We start from the raw sequence: 27,300 nt of genomic DNA on the forward strand, positions 1-27,300 counted from the left end.
GGTCTCTTTCTTACTCTGTGGAGCAGCCCTATCCAGCTCTGTACATTTGGCTTCTGGCAAAAATACTTTGGAATATTTTGAGGCTCATGGTTTCCCCAGGGCTAGATTCCTGGAACCCTTCCCCTCCCACCACAGTGGTCTAGCTCAGACTTGGGAAATGAATTTTTTATTTCCTTCTCCTCCTTCCTTCAAACAGTACCCTCCTTTGAATTTTAACAGATTTTTAAGTAAATGCAGACATCCTGTTAGATCTTCAAATTTCTTAATAGGATGCTACCCGTGCTTTAAATTAATGTCTTTTAAATACCCTAACACAAGGCTCTTCCTATGCTGGGTGCTGGAGCACACACTATTGAACTGAAGACTCAAAATCTCTGATTAAGGCAGCCATTAAGAGCTCTTCATCTCTGCCTAACAGCCTAGCACATCAGGTCCATGCAGTCCATTTTCAGAATGGACAGAAAAATAGCAGTGTCAGGGCACTTGGAGTATATCACAGATACCTGCAGAGAATCTGAACCAAAGCTGACCTGCAAAGGATCTACCCCTTGGAAGCAGATCTTCTTAGACCATTAAGGTGGAGAGGCCAGTCCAAACACTGGATTCCAACTAAGGGTCCTACCCATCAGGACAGATGAGTGGCAGTATGCCTTCACATCTGGTCACCTTCACAATGAGTAGGAACACTGGTTAGGGCTTTAAATAACAACAGGGAAAAAAAATCTCTTTCTACTGCTAGAAACTTGTTTCATCAAGAAAGTAGGAAAATTAAAGATTTAATGAACACCTTTTGTAAAGTACTTTGGCATTTACACTTGTTTGTCATTATCTAAAAGCAATTTTCATGAGTTCTCAGGAAGTCTTAACAAAAATTATGTTTTAAAAACATTCTTAATGAGGAACTCTGGCTTATATTCATTTTGGCAGTCTTATTTTACTGCTATATACTTCCAACAGATTTATGTTAGGCTATTAAACATTATTTTTTCTTAGAAAACTGTAGGTCAGGGAATAAAGCCTGGCAACAAGAAGGAATGGAGTTGAAGAGTACTGTTAATTTTTCAAGGATGACTGAGGAACCATCAGTGAGGGGTAATTTTTATTTATTTATTCTAATAAGAGAGAAAATAAAGAAATTGGGATGAATTTATTTTTCATTAAAGGAAAGAAAGAGGAAGAAAGGGGAGTAAAGAAAGTGGCTATCAATTTATTTTTTAAGGAACACAAAGAGCTTTAGCTGGTTTAGGTCTTTGTGTGTGCATTTGGACTTCTACTTACCAAGTACACAGTCTCTGCCACAACACACTTGTGCCAAATCCCACATACAGATCATGATTTGCATAGCTCTCCTTTATGTCAAAAAAGAAGTGAGGGCTAAGTCTTGCGGGGGAAGAAGTGAAGAAAGACAGGAGAATATTCTAGTTGATGAAAGTGCTTTAAAAATCCTTTTTGAAATTCTCAAGGCTGCTTTTCTAAAAGTACTCTTACATTCTTATTTTAATATCCTCTTTTAGTGTACCTTGATATCCAGAGTACTTCTGAAATTTAATTAAAACAGAATAGAGTGAATTTAGTTTTTATTCCTTTGTTTTAAAATGAGAAAGTGAAACTGTATATTTATTTATTTATTTATTTATTTTAATCTACGCAAAATCAGGAGTGCAGAGACCAGTAGCAGAGCTGAATAAAGAATATGGGTGGTAAGGTGCTGAAAAGGAAACAAATTACAGTTTTGGGAAACGAGGTTTATTCATTAAGGAAGTACTGGAGCAGAGAGAATTAAACAAGCAAAAAAGACGGGTAAAAATATAACAATGAACAATTATGCATACACATACACCACCCCCCAAATTCCACTCAAAACACACAAAAATCAATGTGATAGTAAATATAGTATTGGAGTGATTACAAAATCCAAGAATTCTATTCCATAATTCATGTAAATGTGCCCCTGTGAAACTTACTCTTACTTCTCTCCATAAATACACTGTTGACACAAAGAATCGTTTTCTTAGTATACTGACTATATTTAAGGGACATTTCAGGGAGTTGACTTCCTCAAAAAAATAAAAACTCAAGAGGCTGTAAATTTCTCTTACTGTCCCTCTGCAGGTCTCAGATTTCATCCTACCTAATTCCAAAACAGAAACAGTAAGAGACTGCAGATAGCTGTAACCTAAAGAGTGAAGGATTTAGTGAGCTGCCAATTTTTCACAGTATTCATCTTTTCTGGTACTGCTGTTCTCTATGTATTATTAATCTGTATTTATATTTAACTCCAGCTATTAGTCTGCCTCTTCCAGCCACTGAGCGATTTGCAAAGGAGAGAAAGAGAGGCAGACAAGGGTTGCTATTATTAGGTATCCCAGTGTGTGATGAGGGTGGCGACAATTAAATAGCACCATTTTGCTTCTTCGAAAATGACAAAGAGATTGTTTGGGGTGGACAACTTAGGGCTGGTTAACATAACTTTTCCCCTCAAGAAGGTAAAACAATAGAGATACATTTTTGAAGTACTTAATTAAACCTTCAGCAATAAGTGTGGGAAAATTACAGACCCATTAAAAACCCTCCAGATCTAGGCAAGAGTAAATTTTCTCTGCAGCACTCTGTCACTGCTCATTTACTGTACCATTTTGACAACATATCATATTTCCACAAGGCTTTTACATAATCTATAAATGGGGACAGAAAGCTGAGGAATGGAGAGAATGGGGACCAAGTCTGGACCCCCCACATTGTCACTTCCTTTCATTTTTCCATTAGAGGGTGAGGCTGAAGGGTGGTATTTCAAGATGATTTCCTTAAAAGGCTGAGACGTTAATAATTGACACAGCAAGAGAAAAGCTGTGAAAAATCACCACTGCTTGCTCACTCTTCCAAACGATGAGTGTAATTTAGTCATAATGAAGGCTCTTTAATGTTCCTCCCCCAAACCTTTTTCTATCAGGAAAGCCTGGAATCTGTAGGCAAGAAAGATAATCACATTAAGTTGTAAGCAGGAAGAGTTCAAATGCTAATAGCCTTTTAAATCTTTTTATTATTTTCTGTTTCTGTATGTCCTCCAGTTGTTCTTTAAAGAATGAGCTCTCCGAGATTTTACTTGGAAAATCACTGAAGCTTAAAAAATGAAAATAAATTGTACCAAAATGGAGAAGATTTGTCAACAAACTGCTGACAGTGTAATTTAAATCAGAGAGGATGAAGGTGAATCTCATAATACTCACCTATCAGAGTGTTATATGAATTATTTGCATCATGATAAACTCTGAATATATACCTCTGGAGCCTCAGCAAAACATATCCTTTTATTATTTTATAATGTAGCCTTATTCCTGGCTTCTTGTTTCTTAGGCCTTTATTTTTCCTTTTCCCTCCTTTTGTACTTAACAGGACAGAAGAAAACAGTTGCTTGTGCCTACAAGGGACTTCTCCCTGCATTTTAAAACTGCTTCTAAAAAGACTTCATTTTACCAAGAAAAGTTAGATACCAACCTGATTACCCTCTCTTAAAAAGTATCTCTTCTCTATGACCTGTAAGAAATAAATAGAGAAAGATTTTAAGGGCTCAGCATACATACCTGGAAAAAGTGGCTAACTGTAATGGTCACCAACGGGACTAAAAGGCGTATATTCAAACAAAGAATCTTTTGAATAGTTCTAGACATTTAGTACAGTGAATTAAAATCTGGTACTGTGATCACCACTGTGGGAGTCTTCCAGAAAGCATTAATAATGGATCAGAAACTAAATGAATAAACAGAAACAACCAAATAACCAGAGACTGAAATGAAACCAAAGACATAGGATCCCATGCAATTCCTAGTGTATGGTAGCAATTTGGCCCTAAGTTTCCTAGCAGTCACCCCCAAAAGGGAAATATCACCAGGTACCAAACAGAATCCATAGATAAAAGCAAAACATTTGCCTACGACAACAGTACAGCTATTCCTGTACTTAAGGGGTGACTGTGTAATATAGTGAACTGCCATATCCCTGCAGTAAACACAGTGATAAATTTTGTAGCTTCTTAATGTAGACAGATGGCACAACACTAAAAACAGTCAATTAGTTTCTTTTTATGGACTTATCTACACCCTTAATTCAGTAGTTTCAGAATTGTCTGTATTGGGTCAGAGGAGAAACAAGTTAAAGCAGTAGATGGAGCTGCACAAATCCATTACTAATGTTGGGGAAAACCCCTCAAAATATGTCCTAATACAATGAGTTTAAGAACACCACGTTTTTGGAAGATGAAAAACATTTTAAAAAATCATTAATTCTGTTCTAACACTTGAGAAATTGCAATGGTTGCAGAGGCACTATTATCTTCTTTACATAGAGCTGCTATAATAAGAAAAGTTAATTCTTGTCTCATTAGATAAGAATACAGATTGGCTGGAGCTGAACTCTTAATGACGTGCAAAGCTAGAATGATGAAGCTAAGAATTGCTCTGAATGAGCTCAGAGTGTCTTCTTCCAGACCTGGGTCAGTCTGCTCCTGACATATCTTCGGCTCTCTTTCTATTTTGACGACTATGCTGGGTTACTTTGAGCCACAAGAGACCCAGGGCAAACTGGACTCCAAGGTAGAAAAGCTGGTTCACAATTAGTGTACATCTCAAAATACTTTCTCACACACAAACCAAGAAGGGACTGACTCCTTTTCCTCTATGTTCCTTGTCATTCTAGAGTGAGGATGAATTACTAGTAGCCAAGGGAGTCTGGAGAAGGAGTCAGACTCTTTCTTGGAGAAATCCTTGCAGTGATTCTGGAAGATCTAGTATACAAAAAAACCATGCAAAACTCTAGATTTAGCTGCCAGATCCCTTGGTTTCAGATAATCACCTCAGTGAGGAGGTCTGGCCAACTTCCTAATCCATGTTCTTTTTGTTGTGACATAGGCAGCCTTTTGTCATTGCTCATGATTCCTCACTCCCCACTTGCAGTGTCCTTTTCTTACCAAATCTTGCTCCCTCCAGAAAACTAACCAAGTTCCACCTCAAAACATTTTTTTTTAATAAAGCCTTGCCTGACAACGTGTGTCCCACTAGTCTATAAGCTATTGTCTCTCTATGCTACAATTTATTTCATCTTATTTGTTAATTACAAAATTAAAATATTACTTATCTTTCCAGGTCAGTCACATATCTAAACGATGTTGCTTTTAAGGGATTGAATTTTGTGTCAGATGGGGACCACAGGTCTCGATCAAATGGAAGTTCTTATATTTTAAGTTTGAAAACTGTGAAGAGAAAATTTAGTTCCTTGCAGTGCTTCCCAACATTTTTTGTGTCATGGCACACCACATTTAGAAAATGCTAATATTTGTATAGCACACTGGGGTAAATGAAAAGACTGATAATCACCTACTAGAGGGCTCCGGATGTTCTGAGAACTGAGAGGGTCAATACCTCGGGCACATGTGTAACATTTTCGCCACACACCAGTTGAAAAGTTTTGCAAAGAAGAATTTTCTGAATGGTCTAATATTAATCATGGAGGGGAGAGGACTTATCTTATGGTGAGAGAGTGGACAAAAGGGACAAACACTACAGCCTTCAATGGTCATAAGAAAAATGATTCATAAAAAAGAGATATGAGGAGGGAAATGTTTTTCTTAGGAGACTACACTTAAAAGGAAATATAATACAGAAATTAATCTTTTGCAACATTATACACAGAAATATATCCTATTTTACTTTACTATGCAATGTTAATATTGGCCAAACAATCTAAACTTGGGCAGTACTATGTGTAATGCAATGTACAGCCTTATGAAGGGAAGACAAACAGTGCTCTAATGTGTCATTCTACACTTTCATTCCAGTCCAGGACACTGGGATGATACTAGCACAGAGTCAAAATTGGAATGCAAAGTTACTAATAGGGAAACATTAGAGAATCAAGAAGATGACAATACAGCATCACAAATTAATAGAAACACTTGTGCAGAAAACATTAATAGCTGGCAGAGTAAAAAGAATTCAGGGCTTTAAGCAGAAGCTCCTCAGTTCAGTGCCTTTTGGGGGTAGATGAGCATAAAAAGAGTTAGAAAATGAGGAAATATAAATTATTTTAAGGAGGGAAATTACGTATCTTTTCAAAAACCTCATTTAAATCCAGTTGCTTTCACCTTTTGCTGAGAGAACACATCAGCAGTACTTGAGTAATTATACTAACAGGTAAGAGGGATCAAAATGGGTATTATGCAGGCAGCAAAGTTTAGGACAAAGGAATAAAGGGAAATAGCATGCTACAAAGAATTTAAACTCTCATAAAACATAAATTAAGTTTAAAAATAACTTAATTGAAGCCATTACCTTATCAAAAAACCTACTAAGCTTGACAGCATTGGAAGAACCTGCAGCTAAGTATCGTGGATTTGTGCAATCCTAGAAGATAAAACATAAGAGTTACAATTAATAGTCAGAAAACATAAGCTCTTTGTTAGTCATTACTGTTCCTGTTGCATATTTTTATGGTAAAATATTAGGCATAGTACTCAAAAAATATTAAAATAGTTTCAAATTATGATGCATGAAGCAAGAAGAAAGTGCTAAAGGAAGAGAAAGCTACTTACTGTCATTTAAGCAATTTTAGAGGATACTGCATTAATGCATTCATCACCAAATAATTCATAAAGGAAAACAGGATTGCTAATTTTGTACTTATAACAGAACCAAGGTGCTAATCAGATGAGATGACCCACCTGCATTTACCCTAGAAATCAGAAATAGAGCATTAAAAACAGTAAATCCTTCACTTTTAGTACTATTTACTCACCAGTACTCAACTAATCAAATACTAAGCAGGTTGGGGTTTAGAGGAGCTTAAACCAAACAGAACAGTTGTAAGGGATTTCTTGTTCACTAAATGAATACAAGGCACTACATCTATCTCTTGGCAGGTCACAAAAATACTGTGTTTAGATAGTAATCAGCAACAGATATATTACTATTGTTTAATAAGATTTTTAAAAATAGGGGAAAAATGGAGCCCAGAATAGACAAGAATCTGGCACATTAAATAATTACAATGATCAGTACAGAAGAGACTTGAAAGGCTTACTACCCTTTCTCCCAGGATTCCACCACTGACTTGCCATCTTAAGAGAGAGAGTAGTTCAATTTTTATCACAAATCCCACCCAAAACCAAACTATGAAGATACTACATAGGCTCTCTTGCAAAATTGATATTTGTTTTCCAGGTATAAACCTTCTTTGTCCCTTGGGAAATGACTGAAATTATTTTTGTCACATTTATTCTGTTTTGTAATCTCTAGGCCCAAATGATGCCTTTCCAATGAATTCAGTAATATCACCTGTTTTATTCATATACAGCAGTTCAAGGTTCAGATCTTTAATTTTTAATTTTGATCATAAATGATAATAATTCTTCAAAACCAAAACTAAAGAGATTTCTACAATAAAAATTTCAAAGATGACAGAGAACTAGAAAAATTAGGAATCTTGCAGTCAGCAAGCTGCAAATCTGAATATCATGCCTAACATTTCTAGGTTGTATCACTTTGGTTAGGATACTAAACCTTTTAAAGCGGAGATTACTTGTTTTGAAATGGGGATAACAATATCCATCTCATTTTTGTGAAAACTAAATGAGATACTATATGACAGGCATAGAATAGGTTCTGAAATATTAGTTCCTTTCTCCCTTCATTCTAAGAAAATGCTATCAGATTCACTATCTAGGCACAAAAGCCGCTAACATATCAAAGATAATTCCATATATGGATTAAAGAGACTGAAACATTTGAATATATTTCTAAAGCAGTGGAGGCATAGAAGAGACAGATTTAGACAGACCTGTGTCAGATATGTTTTACAAAATGAATACTGATTATAGTCATTAGAATCTCGAAAAACAAAACAACCCCAAGATTTTATAGATGATTCCAAATAGAGCTAAATAAGAGTGTTAAAATACAAAAACTAAAACAAAAAACAACAAATGAACAGACAATCCCCCTTAATATTTAATTCTGGGGCTCCACAATTTCATGTTGATGAGGCAAGAGAAACCCCATGATTTCAGGATGAGACTTCTAAAGCTGAAAGAGATAGCCACTGCCATTGATCACGGCTGAAGGCAAAGTCTGAAAATTTGAAGCTCTATATAGCTTGTCTAAGCTTGAGAAAATAACGTTAACTAGGTAAGGTGTTTTAATGTGACTCCTTTGAAGTAAACATATAGCAGAGAAAAATCTGAACTAGATACAATAAGCCTGACATGATTTAAAAAAAAAAAAAAGTAATTTTCTCCCTATTTATAATTTGAGCAATTTGCATTCATTTATGTAAAATATGATAACTTGGATTTTACTTTTGATTTATACATTTATGCTAAATTCTTGCTTTTCTATAGTTTTAAGTAAATTAATACAGTAACATGATACTGGTATTAACAGTCACTTTAGTTTCTGGTTTGAGTCTTCTACTGCTCTCTCTTTTTGAAACTCTTTATACCCAATTTTCCTTCTCATTTTTTATCTGTATCCTCAAAACCTTTTCCTATAATTTCTGATGTGTTCTTGAGGCAAAAGTATGTTGTATGTCACTCTCTGGAGACTGTGTGTGCGAAAGTCCCACCACTTGAATACCTTTATAGTCTTGCTAACAACTGAAAGATGGCTCAGCCTCCACAAAGGAAAATAGGAATAACATGTATCTAGAGTGTCTAGATCATCACAGAAACCTACAAGCACTGGAAACAGATACATTCTGAAATACATTAAAAGTAAGCACTGGAACAAATTAAGTGTATCTAGTAGTAAATTTCCCTTTGGAAATTCTGTTAAAACAAAGTAACTTCAACTCTACTTCAGCAAGGATATTATACATTCCAAATAGAATCCTCTGGAGTACTCTGGTCCAATACTGACTACCTCAGACATTTACATGTATTCCATGGCAGCAGCTCAGAAAGACAGGGCACCCTCCATTGCAAAGAAGAATGTAAAAAACAATGGAATGGTAGGCAGAAGCTACCTAGGTCATGGGTTTGAACTAAGCAGTGTTCACAAATGGTGATTTGTAGATTTAAGGCATCAGAATCACCTGAGTCATGTGTTAAACTTACAGGTCTTGATCTTCATGCCAGACCTTATGAATAAAAAGCCCCAGCTATGGGGTAGTTATTCAAAATTTTCACAGGTACTGTTGGTAATGTAATGCAGACAGGTTTGGTAACTTTGGTCTAGATGATTTCTAAGAGTTCTTTCCGTTCCAAAATTCTAAATTTTAACTGAAGGATAATTAAGTAGAAAATGGCCCTGGAGTCAGAGTGCCTGGTTTGAAAATATGGCCTACTTAACTGATCTCTTTCTATTGCTAGTCTTAATCTTTAAAATGGGGATAATAATGGTACCTACCTCATAAGGCTAATGTGAAGGTAAAGAATGTGAGATAATGCACATAAAGCAGAACAGTGCTCAGGACATAAGTGCTCAATTGATACCAGCCGTTAATTATAGCACTACCACTACCACCACCACAGATCAGCAATGTCCATGCAGTGACTACGTTGTATAAATCCTACTTGTGAACAATGAAATATAAACCATGACTGAAGCTGCTGGCCAGCAACCTTCTCTGGGTAACTCTAACTGGCATATATGAGAACTGTTTCTTATCCTTACTAGCATTTAACTCTGGTTCTAATTGAGCTAGCTGTCTCAGGAAGGGACTCAATTCTCTGTGTACATAGAAGTTTAAATAAACTTGTGCTTATGAAACACTTTGAACCATTTGTCATTTTTTTGTTTTTCATTTATCTGTTTGGTTGCCCTTTAAAGTATATTTCATAATTTAAGAAATGAAAAGGCTTTTTTAAAGCAAGAACAATCAAGGTACAGTATTAGTGACCCTTCTTTGTCATCTTAATTAATTAATTTTGATTTTGTTGTGATTTTGAAAAACGTCTCATGAAAAAGCCTATGATTTTCATTATTCATAGAATAAAATTTGAACATGGACAACTTCAGGATCATCGTGGTAATTGTTCAGTTTACAAGGAATCAGCATACAAGGAAGCCAAAAGTCACTGTGCCCATATGACAATCCATATATGTTGATTCCAATCTTGGCTACTTTTGGAGTAGAACCCCAATACTTCAAGTATGAAGCTTCCTGCACTAGAACATACGATGTTAAGTCTTTGGTTTGCCTTTATCTGTTAATAATACAAACTTGCATTAGTAAAAATACACACCAAATTAATCTCTTCTGCATTGAAATCTTCAGCCAGGAAAGCTGTTCTGGTTAAAACTTCATGGCGCTTGTTTTCATGAATCTGGTCCAGTTTAGTTCCTATTATCAACAGTGGGATTTGATTATCAGCAAACTGTTCCCGATCATAATCCCTGTGATAAATAATAATGAAGAGGTAAATACAATTTACCTTTCTGACACAGATGTGTAGTATTTAAATGGAACTAGCTTATACTATTTTCCTGGTAATTTCACTCACTCATCACCTATAAATCTACTTTTCTATCAATTTCTTCCATGTAGTTGTTCATTTATCAATCTGTTCTCACCTATCAAGTTTCAACTATTCAGCTAATTGCCCAAAATTTGTTTACATGTCTTTATGGACTTATTTATGGACTGTTTGAAAAACTGCATTGTCTAGGTAAACCAAAGTAGTTTGACTTGACTCCCTCAAAGTTCTGTCTTCTAAGGGTAAGAACTCAGGAATTTTTCAGTGTAGAAGCAGAGTGGACTCACACTTCTATATAGAAAAACCCTGGAGCCTTGCATGACACTCAAGCCTTGTGCCAGAAGGGAAAATAGAAAGCTTCTGGGTACCTTCTGGAGTATGCACAGGCTCTATAGCTACCATGTACATTAATGCCAATGAATAGCAAAGAAAAAGATATCATTTCAGGAAAATAAAAAGTAAGAATGTTAAGGGCTAGAATAAACTGAATATAGATTAGAGCCTGGGTAAAGATGTATTCAAGATATGGAAAAAGAAGGAAACAGCTAAAATGCAAAATAAAAGGCAAGAATTTAATACTAAATAGCTGTTAGTCCTGATATGAGAGCCATGGGAGACAGGGGGCTAGCAGTAACAATCACTTAGGGTTAGTGGTCTTGGGTAACTGGCAATTTCACAGGACAGAATGGTGATGAAAATGATGCTCCCCATTACTGAATGGATTGACTTAAATTCTATTCACTATAAGAAATAAAACAGATTTGGATTTCTGACATATCATAAGCTAAACTTAAAATAGTAAAATCAGGTTGTGAATAACTTATGACAGTAAATCAATATTACATAATCCAATCAATATAACACAGTTGAAATAGCTTTTTTCTTTCTTTGACATTACTTTTATTCTCTTTGAGTAATCTAAATGGGGGAGTGGTAGAGGCAAAGTTACTAAATCTTTATGTCCTTTACAATAATCTTACAGAGCCTCAGCTACTGTTCAGTCTTGGAACACAACTGTTTTGAACTAAGCAACCTTCCATCTCATAAAAATACTAACATTCTATTCATTGCATCAAAGCCAATAACAGCTTGAGTTGAAGGCTTTTGATTCTTCTTAGCAACATCAACCCTGATTAGGAGACATGGTCCAAACCTGAAATTTGCTTTATTAGAGACTAAAGTTTTGAGCATGTCCTCCTTGATGGCTGTTTCCTTTCCTATATACACTAATTGTGTCTCACATATTTATTCCATCAAAAATCATCTCTGATGCAAATACATCTCTGCCATTTATAGACTTGCACAATATTTTGCATATGAACATGATCTTGAAATCCTGGTTGGTTGGTTTTTTAAATGATTGTTGAAAAACTGGTGGAGAATTTTATAATGGATAGCTCAGGCTGGTAACACCTTAACGTCAGAAAGAGAGAGATAACCAGGAATTATATATGCACAATACCACTTTGGTAAAAACACAAACTAAAAAAGTAAATCTTTAAGACCACTATATTTACTACCATTTTACAAAAACTTAAGATTCAGAGGAGCAAGTTTAAAAGACACTACAGAGAGATAATCAGCAAAATGCAGAACTGTGGAAACTCTACAGGACAAACAAGCCATCTTCTTCCACAAATAAATTGCTAGGAAGGAAAAAAGGAGGGGGAACATAAGAGTAAAAGAAATTTAAGACTGACATATTTAAGAGAATAATGCAATAAGTGGACCTTATTTAAATACTGTTTTTAATGAACCAACTAATATTTATGAGAAAATACCTGATATTTAAGGAATTATTGTTAGATTTTTTTGGTGTGATAATTGTATTTTGGTTATATTTAAAAAGTCCTTATCCTTTACAGATTCATAGTGAAGTATATGTATGAAATTATATGCTATTAGGATTTGCTTCAAAATAATCCAGTTGTGAGAGTGCAGAGGAAAAATTGCAGAATAGAAGTGTTACAGATTGCTCTCTACACCAGAACCTATGGGACACCATCAAGCATACCAGTAAACACATCGTAAGAGTCCCAGAAGAGAGAGATAAAGAGAAAGAAAAAACATTAGAAATAATGGATGAAAACTTCCCAAACTGAGAAAAGATAAAAATATACAAACTCAAGAAACTCAATGAAAGCCAAGCAGAATGAACCCAAAGAGATCCACACTGAGACATTACAATCAAACTATTGAATGCCAAGAACAAAGACAGGATCTTGAAAGTAGAAAGAGAGACACAACATGTTAAATACAAGGGATCCTTAATAAGACCAACACCTGATTTCACATTAGAAAACACGGAGCATGGAAACACTGGAATAATATTTGAAGTGCAGAGGGTAAAAACTGTCCCAGTACTAATATATATGGCAAACTGTCCTTCAAAAACAAGGGAGAAATGAAGAATTTACAAAAGCTGAGGGAGTTCATTATCACTAGACTCGACTGCAAGAAATGCTAAAGGGAGTCCTTGAAAAGAAAGGATACTAAGGCAACTGAAGCTATGAGAATAAATAAAGATATCTGAATCAGGTAACTATATGGCTAAATATAAATGCTAGTAATATTGCATTTTTCATTTGAAAAGTCTTATTTCTTAGACGGTTTAAAATTAAAATGCATAAAAAACAAGTACAAACCCTTGTTACTGGGTTTAAGGTACAATTTGTGACAAGAACAACACAAAGGGGAGAACAGATGGATATAGGAACAGAGTAGGTTTGACCACTGAAGTTAAGTTGGTACCAATATAAACTAAATTGTAACAGATTTAGAGTTCTAAATGTAATTGCCATTGTATCCATAAAGAAAATATATAAAAGTTTATACAAAAGGAAATAAGAAGTGATTCTAAGTGGGTCATAATATATCATCTAAACAAAAAGGAAGGCAGTAATGGAGAAATGGAGTGACAAAAAGTGGTATAAAACTATAAGACAATTAGCCAAATGGCAGAAATAAGTCCTGCCTTATCAGCAATTATCTTAAATGTACATGGATTAAACTCAAAATCAAAAGGCAGAGATTGTTAGAATGGATAAACAGTCATGATCCAACCATATGCTGTTTACAAGAGATTCATCTTAGACCTAAAGACATAAACAGATTGAAAGTAAAAGGATGGGAAAAATATTCTTTGCAAATAGTAATTAAAAAAGAGCTGGGATGGCTAAACTCATATCAGAGTGTATGAGTATACTTTGATTTAAAGTCTACTTAAATCAAAGGCTTTAAATCAAAGACTACTAGAAAAGACAAAGAAGGACATTATATGTCAATAAAAGGGTCAATGAATAAGAAGTTATAACAATTAAAAGTATATATGTACCTAACAACAGGATCCAAAATATATGAAGCAACCACTGACAGAACTGACAGGAGAAATGGACCATTTACAACAATAGTTAGAGATTTCAATTTACTACTTTCAATACATGACAGAATATCTGGACAGAAGATCAACAAGGAAATAGAGGACAAACAACACTATAAATCAACTAGATCTAACAGACATACATAGAATGCCCAACAACAGCACAATACACATTCTTTTCAAGTGTGCATCGATCATTCTCCAGGATAGATCACATATTAGGGCACAAAAGAAGTCTCAAATTTAAAAATGCTGAAATCATACAAAGTAACTTCTTTGATCACAATACAGTGAAGCTGGAAATCAATAAACATTACGAAAACTGGAAAATTTACAAATATGTGGAAATTAAATAGCATACTCTTAAACAACTGTTGACTTGAAGAAATTAAAAGGGAAATTAGGAAATAAGACTTAGAGATGAATGAAAATAAAGACAAAACATAAAACTCATGGGATAGGCAAAGGCAGTGCTCAGAGGGGCATTTGTAGCTATGAATATCTATATTAAAAAGAAGATCTCCAATTAATAACCTAACTTCATATCTGGAGGAACTAGAAAAAGAAGAGTAAAGTAAGCCCAAAGTTAAAAGAAAGAAGGAAATAATTCAGATTAGAGATGACATAAATGAAGTAGAGAATATGAAAAAAAAAATTGAGAGCCAACAAAACAAAGAGTCGGTTCTTTGAAAAAAAAAACCAATAAAATTGACAATCTTTTAGCCAGAATGACAAAGAAAAAAAAGGAAAGATGCAAGTAACTAATGAAATGAAATGAAAATGGTAATATCACTAATAACCTTAGAGAAATAAAAGATTATAAATAATATATATATACAACAAATGTATGCCAACAAATTAGATAATCTAGATAAAGTGGTAAAACTGTAGAAATACACAAATTACCTAAACTGATTCAAGAACAGAAAACCCCAATAAACCTAGAACAAGTATGAAGATTTAACCAATAATCAAAAACCTTCCACCAAAGAAAAGACCAGGATCAGATTGGTTTACTGGTGAATTCTACCATACATTTAAAGAAGAATAAAAACCAATCCTTCTTAAAGTCTTTTGAAGAATTCAAGAAGAGGGTATACTTCCTATTTCATTCAATGAGGCTAGCATTGCCCTTATAACAATTCCTGGCAATGACATCACAAAAAAGTTACAGACCAATCTTCCTTATGAATTTAGATGTGAAAATCTTTAACAGAGTATTAGCAAACCAGATTCAACAGCATGTTAAAAAGATTATTCACCATGACCAAATGGAATTTATTCCAGGAAAGCAAGATTGGCTCAATATATGAAAATCAATCAATGCAATAAACTACATAAATAAAATGAAGGAAGAAAAAACAAAACAAAACAAAAACAAACCATGATTATTACAATGCAGAAAAAGCATCTGGCAATATCCAGCACTCTTTCCTGACAAAAACATTCAAAAGAAGGAATAGAAGGGAACTTTCACAACATGATAATGGCTATTTATCAAAAACCACAGATAAAATCATACTCAATGGTGAAAGACTTAAAATCTTCCCTTTAAGATCAGGAACAAGACAAGGCTCACTTTTCAACACTGCTATTAATATTGTACTATGAGTTCCAGCAAGAGCAATTAGTCAAGAAAAAGAAATAAAAGTTATCCAAATTGGAATGGAACAAGTGAAACTATCTCTTTTGGCAGATAACATGATCTTATATATAGAAAATTTGAAGTAATCCACAAGAAAAACTATTAGATCTAATATAAATTATTTCAGCAAAGTTGCAGAGACCATGATCAACACGCAAAAATCATCTGTGTTTCTATTCACTATCAATGAACAATCCAAAGAGGAAATTAAGAAAACAATTCCATTTACAACAGCATCTAAAAGAATAAAATATCTAGCAATAAACTTAACCAAGGAAAACTTGTACACTGAAAACTAAGTACTGCTGAAAGAAATTAAAGAAGAAATTAAAAAAATATAAACGGCAAGATATCCCATGTTCATGGATTGGGCAACTTAATATAAGAGGGCATATTACCCAAAATAATCTACAAATTCAATTCAATTCCTATAAAAGTTCCAGCAGTATTTTTTTCAAAATAATATGGAACTGCAAGGGTCCCCAAATAGCCAAAGCAATATTGAAAAAGAAAACAAAGTTGGAGGACTCCCACTCTCTCATTTCAAATTGTACTACAAAGCTATAGTAATCAAAACAGATAGGCACACAAATCAATTTCAACAGAATTTGGAAGTCCATAAACAGACCCATACTCTATGGCCATTTGATTTTAGACAAGAGTGCTAAAGTACATGCTAATGGGGAAAGAATAGTCTCTTCAACAAATGGTGCTGGGAAAACTGAATATCCACATGTAAAAGGGTAAAGTTGGACCCCTACCTCACATCATAAACAAACATGAACTCTAAATGGATCAAGGACCTAAATATAAGAGCTAAAACCATAACACTTAAGATTTTATAGGGGCAAATATTCATGACCTTTGATTTATTAGTGATTTCTTAGATATGAAACCCAAAGCACAGGCAAAAAAATAAAAGAAATAGATAAATTTGATCTCATCGAAATTAAAAACTTTTTTACATCAAAGGATGTTATCAAGAAAATGAAGAGGCAATTTAAAGAATGTGAAAAATAGCTGCAAATCATGTTATCAGATAAGGGTTCACTATCTAGAATACAAAAGAACTCTTACAACATAACAACAAAAAGACAAATAACCCAATTAAAAAATGGACAAGGGAATTTGGAGAGACATTTTTTCAAAGAAGTTGGCAATACTTACAAGTTGTCAATAAGCATATGAAGAGATACTCCCATCACTAGCCATTAGGGAATGCAGGTCAAATTCACGAGATACCACTTCACACTAACAAAGACAGCTATTACATTAAAAAAAAGGATAATAAGTATTGAAGAGGATGTGGAAAACCATAAATTTAGTGCATTGTTGGTAGGAATGTAAAATGGTGCAGGCAGAAAGAAATATAGCAGTTCCTCAAAAAGTTAGATATAGAATCACCATATGTTCTAACAATTCCATTTCTAGTTCCCTTATACCCAATGAAAGTGAAAATAGGGTCTCAGATATACTTGTATATCAATGTTTACAGCAGCATTATTTACAATAGCCAAAAGTTGAAAATGATCCAAATTTCCATTAACAAATGAATGGATAAACAAAATAGGGTACCAAAACATAATGGAATAGAGTTTGGCCATAAGAAAGAATGAAGTTCTGAGACATGCTGGAACATGGAAGAGCCATGAACGCATTATGCTCAGTGAAATAAGCAAGACAAAAGGACAAATACTGCATGAAGTCACTTAGATGTCTAGAAATAGAAAATCTGTAGAGATAGAAAATAGTAATCATCATCATCATTAACATCCAGTTGGGAGTGTGTAAAGGCGGAGGCTAGAGGTAGAATAAAACAAGATTGGCTATATGTTGGTAACTGCTGAGACTGGGTGACAGGTGTATGGGGTGTCATTATACTATTCTCTATATTTATATATTATTGCAATTTTCTGTAATAAAAAGTTAAATTTTTTTTTTACATTTGTGATTGTTTGAAGCTGTATGTACCCCAGAAAAGATCTGGAAGAAGGTATCATCTTGTTGATGCCTTGATTTGGACATTTTCATGGCCCAAGAACTGTAAACTTGTAAGTTAATAAACCCCCATTGTAAAAGCCAACTCATTTCTGGTATATTGCATTTTGTCAGCTTTAGCAAACTAAAACAACATGGTTCAAAATTTAAACTTACATAAAGATATATGATAAAAAGTCTTGTTCCTACCCCTGTCCCATTCTATCCATTTCCTCTGGCCCCCTATAGATAACCATTTTTATAAGTTTCCTAGTTATACTTTCACTGCTTCTTTACACAATATAAACACACTTGATGCATTACCTATGGAACAATCAACCTAGAATACTATATCTAGCAAAAATGTCCTTCAGGAATGAAGGTGAAATAAAGGTATTGTTAGATAAAGGAAAACTAAGACAATTTATGGTCAGCAAACCTGCTCTAAAAAATTGCTAAAATAAATTCTTCAGGCAGAAGGGAGATCATATCAGAAGGAAACCTGAAACATCAGGAATAAAAGATCAACAGAAATGTTAAATATATAGGTATATATAAGATTATTTTTCTCCCAAATGCTTTAAAATATATTTGATGGCTGAGAGCAAAATTTATTGTCAGATGGAGTTTTCAATGTATGCAGATGAACTATATAAGACTACTATATATGCATGTAGATTCAGTGCATGTAGATGTAACATATTAGATAGCTGTAATATAAAGGGGAGGGTAATGGGGCATGTATGATTGTATTTGACCACTAGAAGTAGTAAAATAATTCTAAGTAGAGTATAAAAAGCTAAATATATATTGTAATTCCAACAGCAACCACTAAAAAATTTATACAAAGAGATATAATGAAGAGTACAACAGATAAAACAGAATAGTTAGAAATATTTATGTTAATTAAAAAGGTGGCAGGTATGTGAAAAAAAGAACAAAAATCAGAGGGAACAAATAAAAAAATAATAAAATGGTAGGCTTAAATCCAAACATAAAAATAATTACAATAAATCATCTAAATGGGCCAATTAAAAGATGGAGATACTCAGAATGGAATAAAAAAAAAAAAGCATGATCCAACTATAAGCTGTTTATGAGAAACTCACTTCAAATACAACATACGTTAAAAGTAAAAGGATGACCAATGATGTTGAGTATCTTTTTGTGTGCTCATTGGCCACCTATAAATCTTCTTTGGAAAAACATCTCTTCAAGTCCCTTGCTCTTTTTTTAATTGGATTATTTGTCTTTTTGTTGTTGTGTTGTAGCATTTCTTTATATACTTGGGATATTAAACCTGTATCAGATATATTGTTAGCAATTATTTTCTCCCATTATGTAGGTTGTCTTTTCACTTTCTTGATAATGTCCTTTGATGTAAAAAAGTTTTTAATTTTGATGAAGTCAAACTTATCTCTTTTTTCTTTTGTTGCTCATGTTTTTGGTGTGATATCTAAGAAATCACTGACAAATCAAAGGTCATAAAGATTTGTCTCTATATTATCTTCTAAGAGTTTTATGGTTTTAGCTCTTACGCTTAGGTCCTTGATCCATTTAAAGTTTATGTTTGTATATGGTATGAGATAGGAATCCAACTTCATTCTTTTACATGTGGATTCCAACTTCATTCTTTTACATGTGGATATCCAGTTTACCCATTTGTTGAACAGACTGTACCAGGCTCTATTAATGGTGTATTAACGTATTTGGCATCCTTGTTGAAAAATTACATGGCCATAGATGTTTGGGTTTATTTCTGAAGTCTCAACTGTATTCTATTGGTCTAAACATCTATCTTTATGCCAGTAACTCCTGCTATGATTGCTGTGGCTTTGGAGTAAGTTTTGAAATCAAGGAGTATGAGACCTTCAACTTTGTATTTTTCCATAATTATCTGGCTATTTAAGGCCCCTTGTGATTCCATATGAATTTGAGGATAAATTTTTATCCATTCTACATAAATGGCTGCCGGGATTTTGATAGGGAAGTGGAAATCAAAACCACAAGGAAATCTCATTTCACACTGATTAGAATGGCTATTATTAAAAACCATAAAATTACAAGTGTTGACAAGGATATGGACAAATTGGAACTCTAAGGCACTGTTGGTAGGAATGTAAAACGGTGTAGCCACTTGGAATTCAGTTTGGCAGTTCCTCAGAAAATTGAACACAGAATTACCATATGACCCAGCAATCCCACTTCTTGGTCAAAAGAACTGAAAGCAGGGACTTGAACAAATATATGTAGACCAATGTTCATGGCAGCATTATTTACAATACCCATAAAGTAGAAGAAACCCAAATGTCCTTCAGCAGATGAATGGCTAAACAAAATGTGGTATATATGTACAACAGAATATTATTCAGCTGTAAAAAGGAATGAAGTTCTGATATATGACACAACATGGATGACCCTTGTGGACATGTTGAGTGAAATAAACCTGACACAAAAATACACATATTATATGATATTGCTGATATGAAATACTGAGAATAAGCAAATTGAGACAGATAGGGTCCAGGTTACCAGGTGCTGTGAGGTGAGGGGAATGGGAATATATTGTTCTAGTGGTACAGAGCTTCTACTTGAGGGGATGAAAAATTTGAGTAATAGACATTGGTGATGGTAGCCTAATATTGTGAATATAATCAATATCAATGAATTGTATACTTGAAAATGGTTAAAATGGGAAACTGAGTTGTGTGTATATATATATATATTTTAAAAAGCTTTTAAAAATTGCAATGAATAAAGTCCAAGAAAAAAAAGTAATAGGATGGAAAAAAAATTATATGCAAATATATTATATGCTAATCAAAAGAAAGCTGGAATGACTATATTATTATCAGAAAAAGATTTCATAACAAAGAAAAGGGAAAGGGATAAAGAGTGATATTACATAAAGAAAAAGGGTCTATTAATCAAGAAGATATATTACATGTGCAAGTACCTAACAACATATCTTCAAAATAAGTGAAGCAAAAACTGACTGAATTCTCTGGAGAAATAGACATATCCGCATTACAGCTGGAGACTATAATAGGATGTAAGATCGACATTCAAAATCAATTATATTTCTTCAGACCAGCAATGTACAGTTTGAAACTGAAATAAAAAAAAAAAGTACCATTTACAATAGTTTCAAAAATATTAAATAGTTAAGTATAAAACTAATAAAACATGCATAGGATCTATATGCTGAAAACTACAAAATGCTCATGAAAGAAATCTAAATAAATGTAGACATACTGTGTTCTTGGATTGGAAGACTGAAAAGAGTACAAAGATACCAGTTTTCCCCAAAGCAATTCCAATCAAAATCCCAGCACAATTTTTTAAAATAAATATATAGGCAAGCTGATTTATATGGAAAGGAATCGAAATAGAATAGGCAAACAATTTTGAAAAAGAATAAAGGTGGAGGAATCACACTACCTAATTTTAAGACTTACTATAAAGCTACAACAATCAAGGCAGTGTAATACTGGTGAAGGGATAGATACAGAAGAGAAAGTCCAGAAACAGACTCATTAACTCAAAATGGATCGCAGACCTATATGTAAACCCAAAACTATAAAACTAGGAGAAGCATAGAAGAAAATTTTCATGACCTGTGGTTAGGCAAGGAGTTCTTAGATATGACACCAAAAGTGTAATCCATAAAAGAAAAAATTGACAAATTAAACATGAAAATGAAAAACACTTGCTTTGTGAAAGACTATTAAGAGAAAAGAAGACAATCTACTGACTGGGAGAAAACATTTGCAAACCAAGCATCTTACAAAATGATTTGAAGGGGGCACTCCTATGATTGCTCTAACATTCAAAATCAACTCTGAAGAGATATGGGCTTACCCATTTGTTACCAAGACTCCGGTTGGTGCCAAATCCCGGTTGAGGGCTTCCAATGACCAACGATACAAGTTTTGGGATGATTTCTTATTTGTTAAGTCATGTACTAAAATAATACCTAAAATAATGAAAACAATGTCAATACTGTAACAATTCCTTCTCTTAAAATTAAATTTATTAAAAAAAAATTTCCAAACAAAGCAAAGGAATAAGAAAAACAAATATCCTAAAATAACTTCATTGCTTCCAATATGCTCCTACCATATCACAAGAAAATTAACAAACCATAGTCATTCTTGAGCATTCCCATATCATTAAGATTACCCTCAGTATCTTATCAGATCTGTGATTATGCTAGGAGGTCTGTCAGTATTTCATAACCGACAAAGTGGATCTTAGAAAATATAAGCACTAAGTTGCTTTGTGATTCTAGCATTCCAGCATGACCGACAAACTGAAAGATAATTATTAAACAATTCTTACAAACAATAATTTTAATTATAAAACTTTGTCAGTTATACAACTTTATTACACAAAGGCTGACAAAATATAATTAGACTTTTATAATGTCTTTTCTTTTTTCATTCAAGCCTCATTCACTCTCTGAATACCTACTCTGTGGTTGTTTCCAGTTGTAGAACCACATCATCAATAAAGAGAATCAAAACTTCAAGAACACAAAAGAAATCAAGCACATAAGAAATGTACTTCTGATGTACTTCAACAGTACATAAGAAATCATATTCGTACAAAAAATTATAGTGTTTCTGCACTGTCTGCAGGACTGTTACATATATATTACTCATACTTGATAATATTAGGTAATAAAATTTTATTAAAATGTTATTGATTCAATCTGATAACATTGTTACTCTTTGATAAAAGGTTGTGTTGTTGAACACCTGGGCCTAATCAAATAAAAAAAATCTATTTTTCTAGTTCTTTGAGTTAATGTTTAACTATGTGAGCTTGCTATCTATAAGAGATATAATTAACAGAGCAAAAGGAATAGGACACTAGAAGGGGGTAGGAACAGATAGCCAAGAATTATGAATAGCAGAAAAAAGATGGACTTTTGAGAGACTGAGAAAAATAAAATGTAATGAGGTTCAGATATACAATAAAATAGAATCAGTTAAGATTCTATAGAAAGGTAAAGCAGGGAATTACTACAATAAAAGAGAAAAATCTTTAATGCCTAGTGGGATTTAGGATATCATTTTCTATATCACCCATATTCTACTGTAAAAAGAAGACAAGAAACTGATGATTCCTCCATCTTCAAGATATGGAATACATCAGTTTGAAAAAAAAGGGTAGAAGAGGAAGAATTATTTGGTTCCTCTAATTTTACAGCCATCTGTAACTAAAGTGCTTATCCAAATTTATCACTTGATTCCAGGTCTCAATCAGGCTTCATTTCCTTCTCTCTCCTTTTCTCTAAGAAATCACCTAACATTACACTAAAGTTATATATCTTTTTCTCATTTATATGCATTCTTTTGTTGTTGTTGTTTTGTTTTCTTTAATGCATTTTTTTATTGTGAACTTTAACATATATACATAACAGAGTTAACTTTCAAAGTACAATTTAACAAGTAGTTAGAGAGCAAATTTCAAAGAATATCATGGGTCACAGTTCCATAACTTCAGCTATTTCCATCATTGTAAAATATAACATACATACAGAAAGGTGTTAACTTTTAATGTACAGCTCAACAAGCAGTTATACAGGAAATTTCAAAAACTGTTATGGTTACAGTTTCTGAGTTTCAGTTCTTTCCTTATTATGCAATATCGGGTATATACAGAAAGGTGAAGACTTTCAAAAGCACAATTCAATGAGTAGCTACAGAGCAAATTTCAAAGGATGTTATAAGTTACAGTTCCCCCATGTCATTTACCTCCTTCCAGCTATTCAACACCCCAGCATCTATATATATATATATTTATATAAAGCTTCAGTATTCATAGACCTTTGTTAAATCTTGTTTGTTGCTACCCCTTCCTCTCAATCTCTTTCTCCATCTTCAGGGGTGTCTAGACAGTTAGCACCTAACTTGTTCATATTGAAAGGGGGTGTCAACAGTATGGGGAAGGGGGCTGCATCTGATAGTTGTTCTTAAAGAGTGTGTTACCGCTGGGTTTTAGGATTTCTCTGGCATAGGAACACTCTGGTGGATTTAAGTTTCTCAGAGATAAATCTTAGTGAGTGTATCTTTTATGGAATCTCAGGTAGGGACCTGGGTATTTGGGGACTACCTTCTGTAAGGGCATGGTATACTGTGGCCATTTGGGATATGTAGCTGGAGCTTGCATAAGAGAAACCTCCAGGATAGCCTCTCAAATCTTTGGGATCGCTCAGCCACTTTGACCTCAACTTGATACCTTTTTTTTTTTTTTTTTTTTTTTTTTAAACTGCTTTTGGTCAAGTAGGCCTTTTCAATTTCTCACCGCCAGGGCCAAGCTCATTCCTGGGCATCATGTCCCATGTCACCAGGGAGATTCATTCTCCTGGGAGTTATGTCACTTGTCAGGGGGAGGTTAATGAATTTATTTGCTGAGTTGGTCTTAGGGAGAAAAAGGCCACATCTGAGCAACAAGAGGTTCTCTGGAGATGCCTCTTAGGCATAATTATAGGAGGGCTCAGCCTCCCATTTAATACCCTAAGTTTCACAAGAGCAAGTCTCAAGTCAAGGGCTTGATTTATTAAGTAGTGGGTTCTTAATTTCACTTAACATATAATGTGGTCAATTTCTCACATTATCTTCACTTAGTTGTACAATCAGCATCACTTTCAACTTTAAAAAATTATCATAATATAATACATCCCAGAGCTCTTATCAGCTGCTAATTCTTCATTCCTAGTATTAGTGTAGTGTTGGTTAAGACATTCCTATTAAATATAGTCTTTAATATGTAATCGGTAGTTTTTCCGTATACCACTGTTGTTAATTCTCTGCACCAGTGTCATACTTATAAGTATATCATGCTAACACTTACTTAGGTTTGTGGTGCTACTCTGTGGGTTACATGCCTTTAAACAACCATTTATGAACATGTTTGCCTTCAATGCGTCAGATACTTATAATCCCATCAGAGAACCACAGTCACACCTGACTATTCCCATACCGTTAAGTTCACCCTCATTATCATATCTGTACAAATTAGATTATCCTCCCCCCCCCCCTTCACTAGCTTCTGTCTCTCTCTAGGTCCCCTATACTCTACATTATAACACACTTATTTTACATTTTTCACCGAGTTCACAGTGGTAACATACAATATCTCTCCTTTTGTGTCTGGCTTATTTCACTCAGCATTACGTCTTCAAGGTTCATCCATGTTGTCACTGTTTCATGACCTCATTCCTTCTTACTGCTGTGTAGTATTTCATCGTAAGTATATATCATATTTTGTTTATCCACACATCTGCTGAAGGACATCTGGATTGTTTCCATCTCTTGCCAATTGTGAACAATGTCACAATGAACATCGGTGAGCAAATATCTGTTCGTGTCACTGCTTTCAGATCTTCTGGGTATATACCAAGAAGTGAAATTGCCTGATCGTAGAGTAACTAGATATCTAGTTTTCTGAGGAACTGCAAAACTGTCTTCCACAGTGGCTGTACCATTATACAGTCCCACCAGCAACAAATAAGAGTTCCAATTTCTCCACATCCTCTCCAGCATTTGTAGTTTCCATTCTTATTGGTGCAAGAAAATATCTCATTGTGGTCTTAATTTGCATCTCCCTAATGACTAGTGAAGATGAACATTTTTCATGTGTTTTTCAGCCATTTGTATTTCCTCTTTGGAGAAATGTGTTTTCATATCTTTTGCTCATTTTATATTTGGACTGTTTGTACTGCTGTCATTGAGCTGTAGGATTTCTTTATATATGGGAGATATCAGTCTCTTATCAGATACATGGTTTCCAAATATTTTCTCCCATTGCATTGGTTGCCTCTTCACCTTTTTGACAAATTCCTTTGAGGTGCGGAAGCTTTTGATTTTGAGGAGTTCCCATTTATTTTTCTTTTGTTGCTTGTGCTTTGGGTGTAAGGTCTAGGAAGTGATCTCCTAATACTAGGTCTTGAAGATGTTTCCCCACATTATCCACTAGGAGTTTTATGGTACTGTGTCTTATATTGAGGTCTTTGATCTACTTTAAGTTAATTTTCATATAGGTTGTGAGGTAGGGGTCCTCTTTCATTCTTTTGGATATGGATATCCAGTTCTCCCAGCCCCATTTGTTGAAGAGATTGTTCTGTCCCAGTTCAGTGGATTTGGGGGCTTTATCAAAAATTAGTCAACTGTAGATCTGGGGATCTAAGTCCAAATTCTTAACTGGATTCCATTGATCAATATGTCTATCTTTGTGCCAACACCATGCTGCTTTGACTGCTGTGGTTTTATAATAGTCTTCAACGTCATAAGTCCTCTCACTTTGTTTCTCTTTTTTAAAATGTTTTTAGCAATTCAAAGCCCCTTTCTCCTCCAAATAAATTTGATAACTAGCTTTTCCAAGTCTGCAAAGTAGGTTGTTGGTATTTTGATAGGAATTGCATTGAATCTGTAGATCAGTTTGGGTAGGACTGACATGCTAACAATGTTTAGCCTTCCTATCCAAGAACATGGAATATCTTTCCATCTCTTTAGGTTCCCTTTTATTTCTTTTGGTAAAGTTATATAATTTTCTGTATAGGGGTCTTTAACATCCTTGGTTAAGTTTATTCCTAGGTACTTGATTTTTTTAGTTGCTATTATGAATGGAGTCTTTTTCTTGAGTGTCTCTTCAGTTAGGTCATTTCTAGGAACATTACTGACTTATGTGCATTAATCTTATATCCCACCACTTTGCTGAATTTGTTTATTAGCTCAAGCAGCTGTGTCATCGATTTCTCAGGGTTTTCCAAATATAAGATCACATCATCTGCAAATAATGACAGTTTTACTTCTTCCTTTCCAATTTGGATGCCTTTTATTTCATTGTCTTGCCAGATTGTTCTGGCTAGAACTTCTAGCACAGTGTTGACAGCAGGCATCCTTGTTTCATTCCTGATCTTGGAGGAAAGGCTTTCAGTCTCTCACCATTGAGTACTATGGTAGCTGCTGGTTTTTCATATATGCTCTTTATCATACTGAGGACATTTCTTTCAATTCCAACCTTTTGAAGTGTTTTTATAAAAAAGGATGCTGAATTTCATCAAATGCTTTTTCAGCATCTATTGAGATGATCATTTGCTTTTTCCCTTTTGACTTGTTAATGTGTTGTATTACATTGATTGATTTTCTTATGTTGAACCACCCTTGCATGCCTGGGATGAACCCCACTTGGTCACGATGTATGTTTTTTTAATGTGTCTTTGGATTTGATTTGCAAGTATTTTGTTGAGAATTTTTGCATCTATATTCATTAGGGAGATTGGCCTGTAGTTTTCCTTTCTTGTAGCATCTTTATCTGATTTTGGTACTTTATGAAGCTCATTTGGCTTCATAAAATGAGTTAGGTAGTGTTCCATTTTCTTCAATTTTTTGAAAGAGTTTGAGTATGAATGGTGTCAGTTCTTTTTGGAAAGTTTGGTAAAATTCCCGTGAAGCCATCTGACCCTGGGCTTTTATTTGTAGGAAACTTTCTGATGACTGATTGGATTTCTTTACTTGTGATTGGTTTGTTGAGCTCTTCTATTTCTTCCCCGGTCAGTCTAGGTTATTCATGTGTTTCCAGGAAATTACACATTTCCTCTAAATTGTCTGGTTGTTGGTGTACAGCTGTTCATAGTGTCCTCTCATGATTTTTAAAATTTCTTCAGGATCTGCAGTAATGTCACCCTTCTCATTTATAATTTTGTTTATTTGGGTCTTCTCTCTTCTTGACTTTGTCAGTCTAGCTAAGGGTTCGTCAATCTTGTTGATCTTTTCAAAGAACCAACTTTTGGTTTCATTTATTCTATTGTTTTTTTGTTCTCCATAT

General features: G+C 34.1%; 1 protein-coding gene across 1 annotated transcript in view; it reads right to left on the reverse strand.

The window, feature by feature from the left end:
• Positions 1-1,730: 1,730 nt before the first annotated feature.
• RABL3 (RAB, member of RAS oncogene family like 3) overlaps positions 1,731-27,300 on the reverse strand; it is an 82,858-nt gene continuing 57,288 nt past the window's right edge. The window contains exons 4-8 of the mRNA XM_037836366.1: positions 21,325-21,439; positions 10,232-10,382; positions 6,324-6,395; positions 3,496-3,534; positions 1,731-2,963 (exon numbers count right to left, since the gene is read on the reverse strand). Coding sequence (XP_037692294.1) covers positions 2,898-2,963; positions 3,496-3,534; positions 6,324-6,395; positions 10,232-10,382; positions 21,325-21,439 — 443 coding nt within the window. The 3' untranslated portion in view covers positions 1,731-2,897. The remainder of the gene's footprint in view (positions 2,964-3,495; positions 3,535-6,323; positions 6,396-10,231; positions 10,383-21,324; positions 21,440-27,300) is intronic.

The sequence above is a fragment of the Choloepus didactylus genome, chromosome 1 (assembly GCF_015220235.1).
Source record: "Choloepus didactylus isolate mChoDid1 chromosome 1, mChoDid1.pri, whole genome shotgun sequence".
Classification (NCBI taxonomy): Eukaryota; Metazoa; Chordata; class Mammalia; order Pilosa; family Megalonychidae; genus Choloepus; species Choloepus didactylus.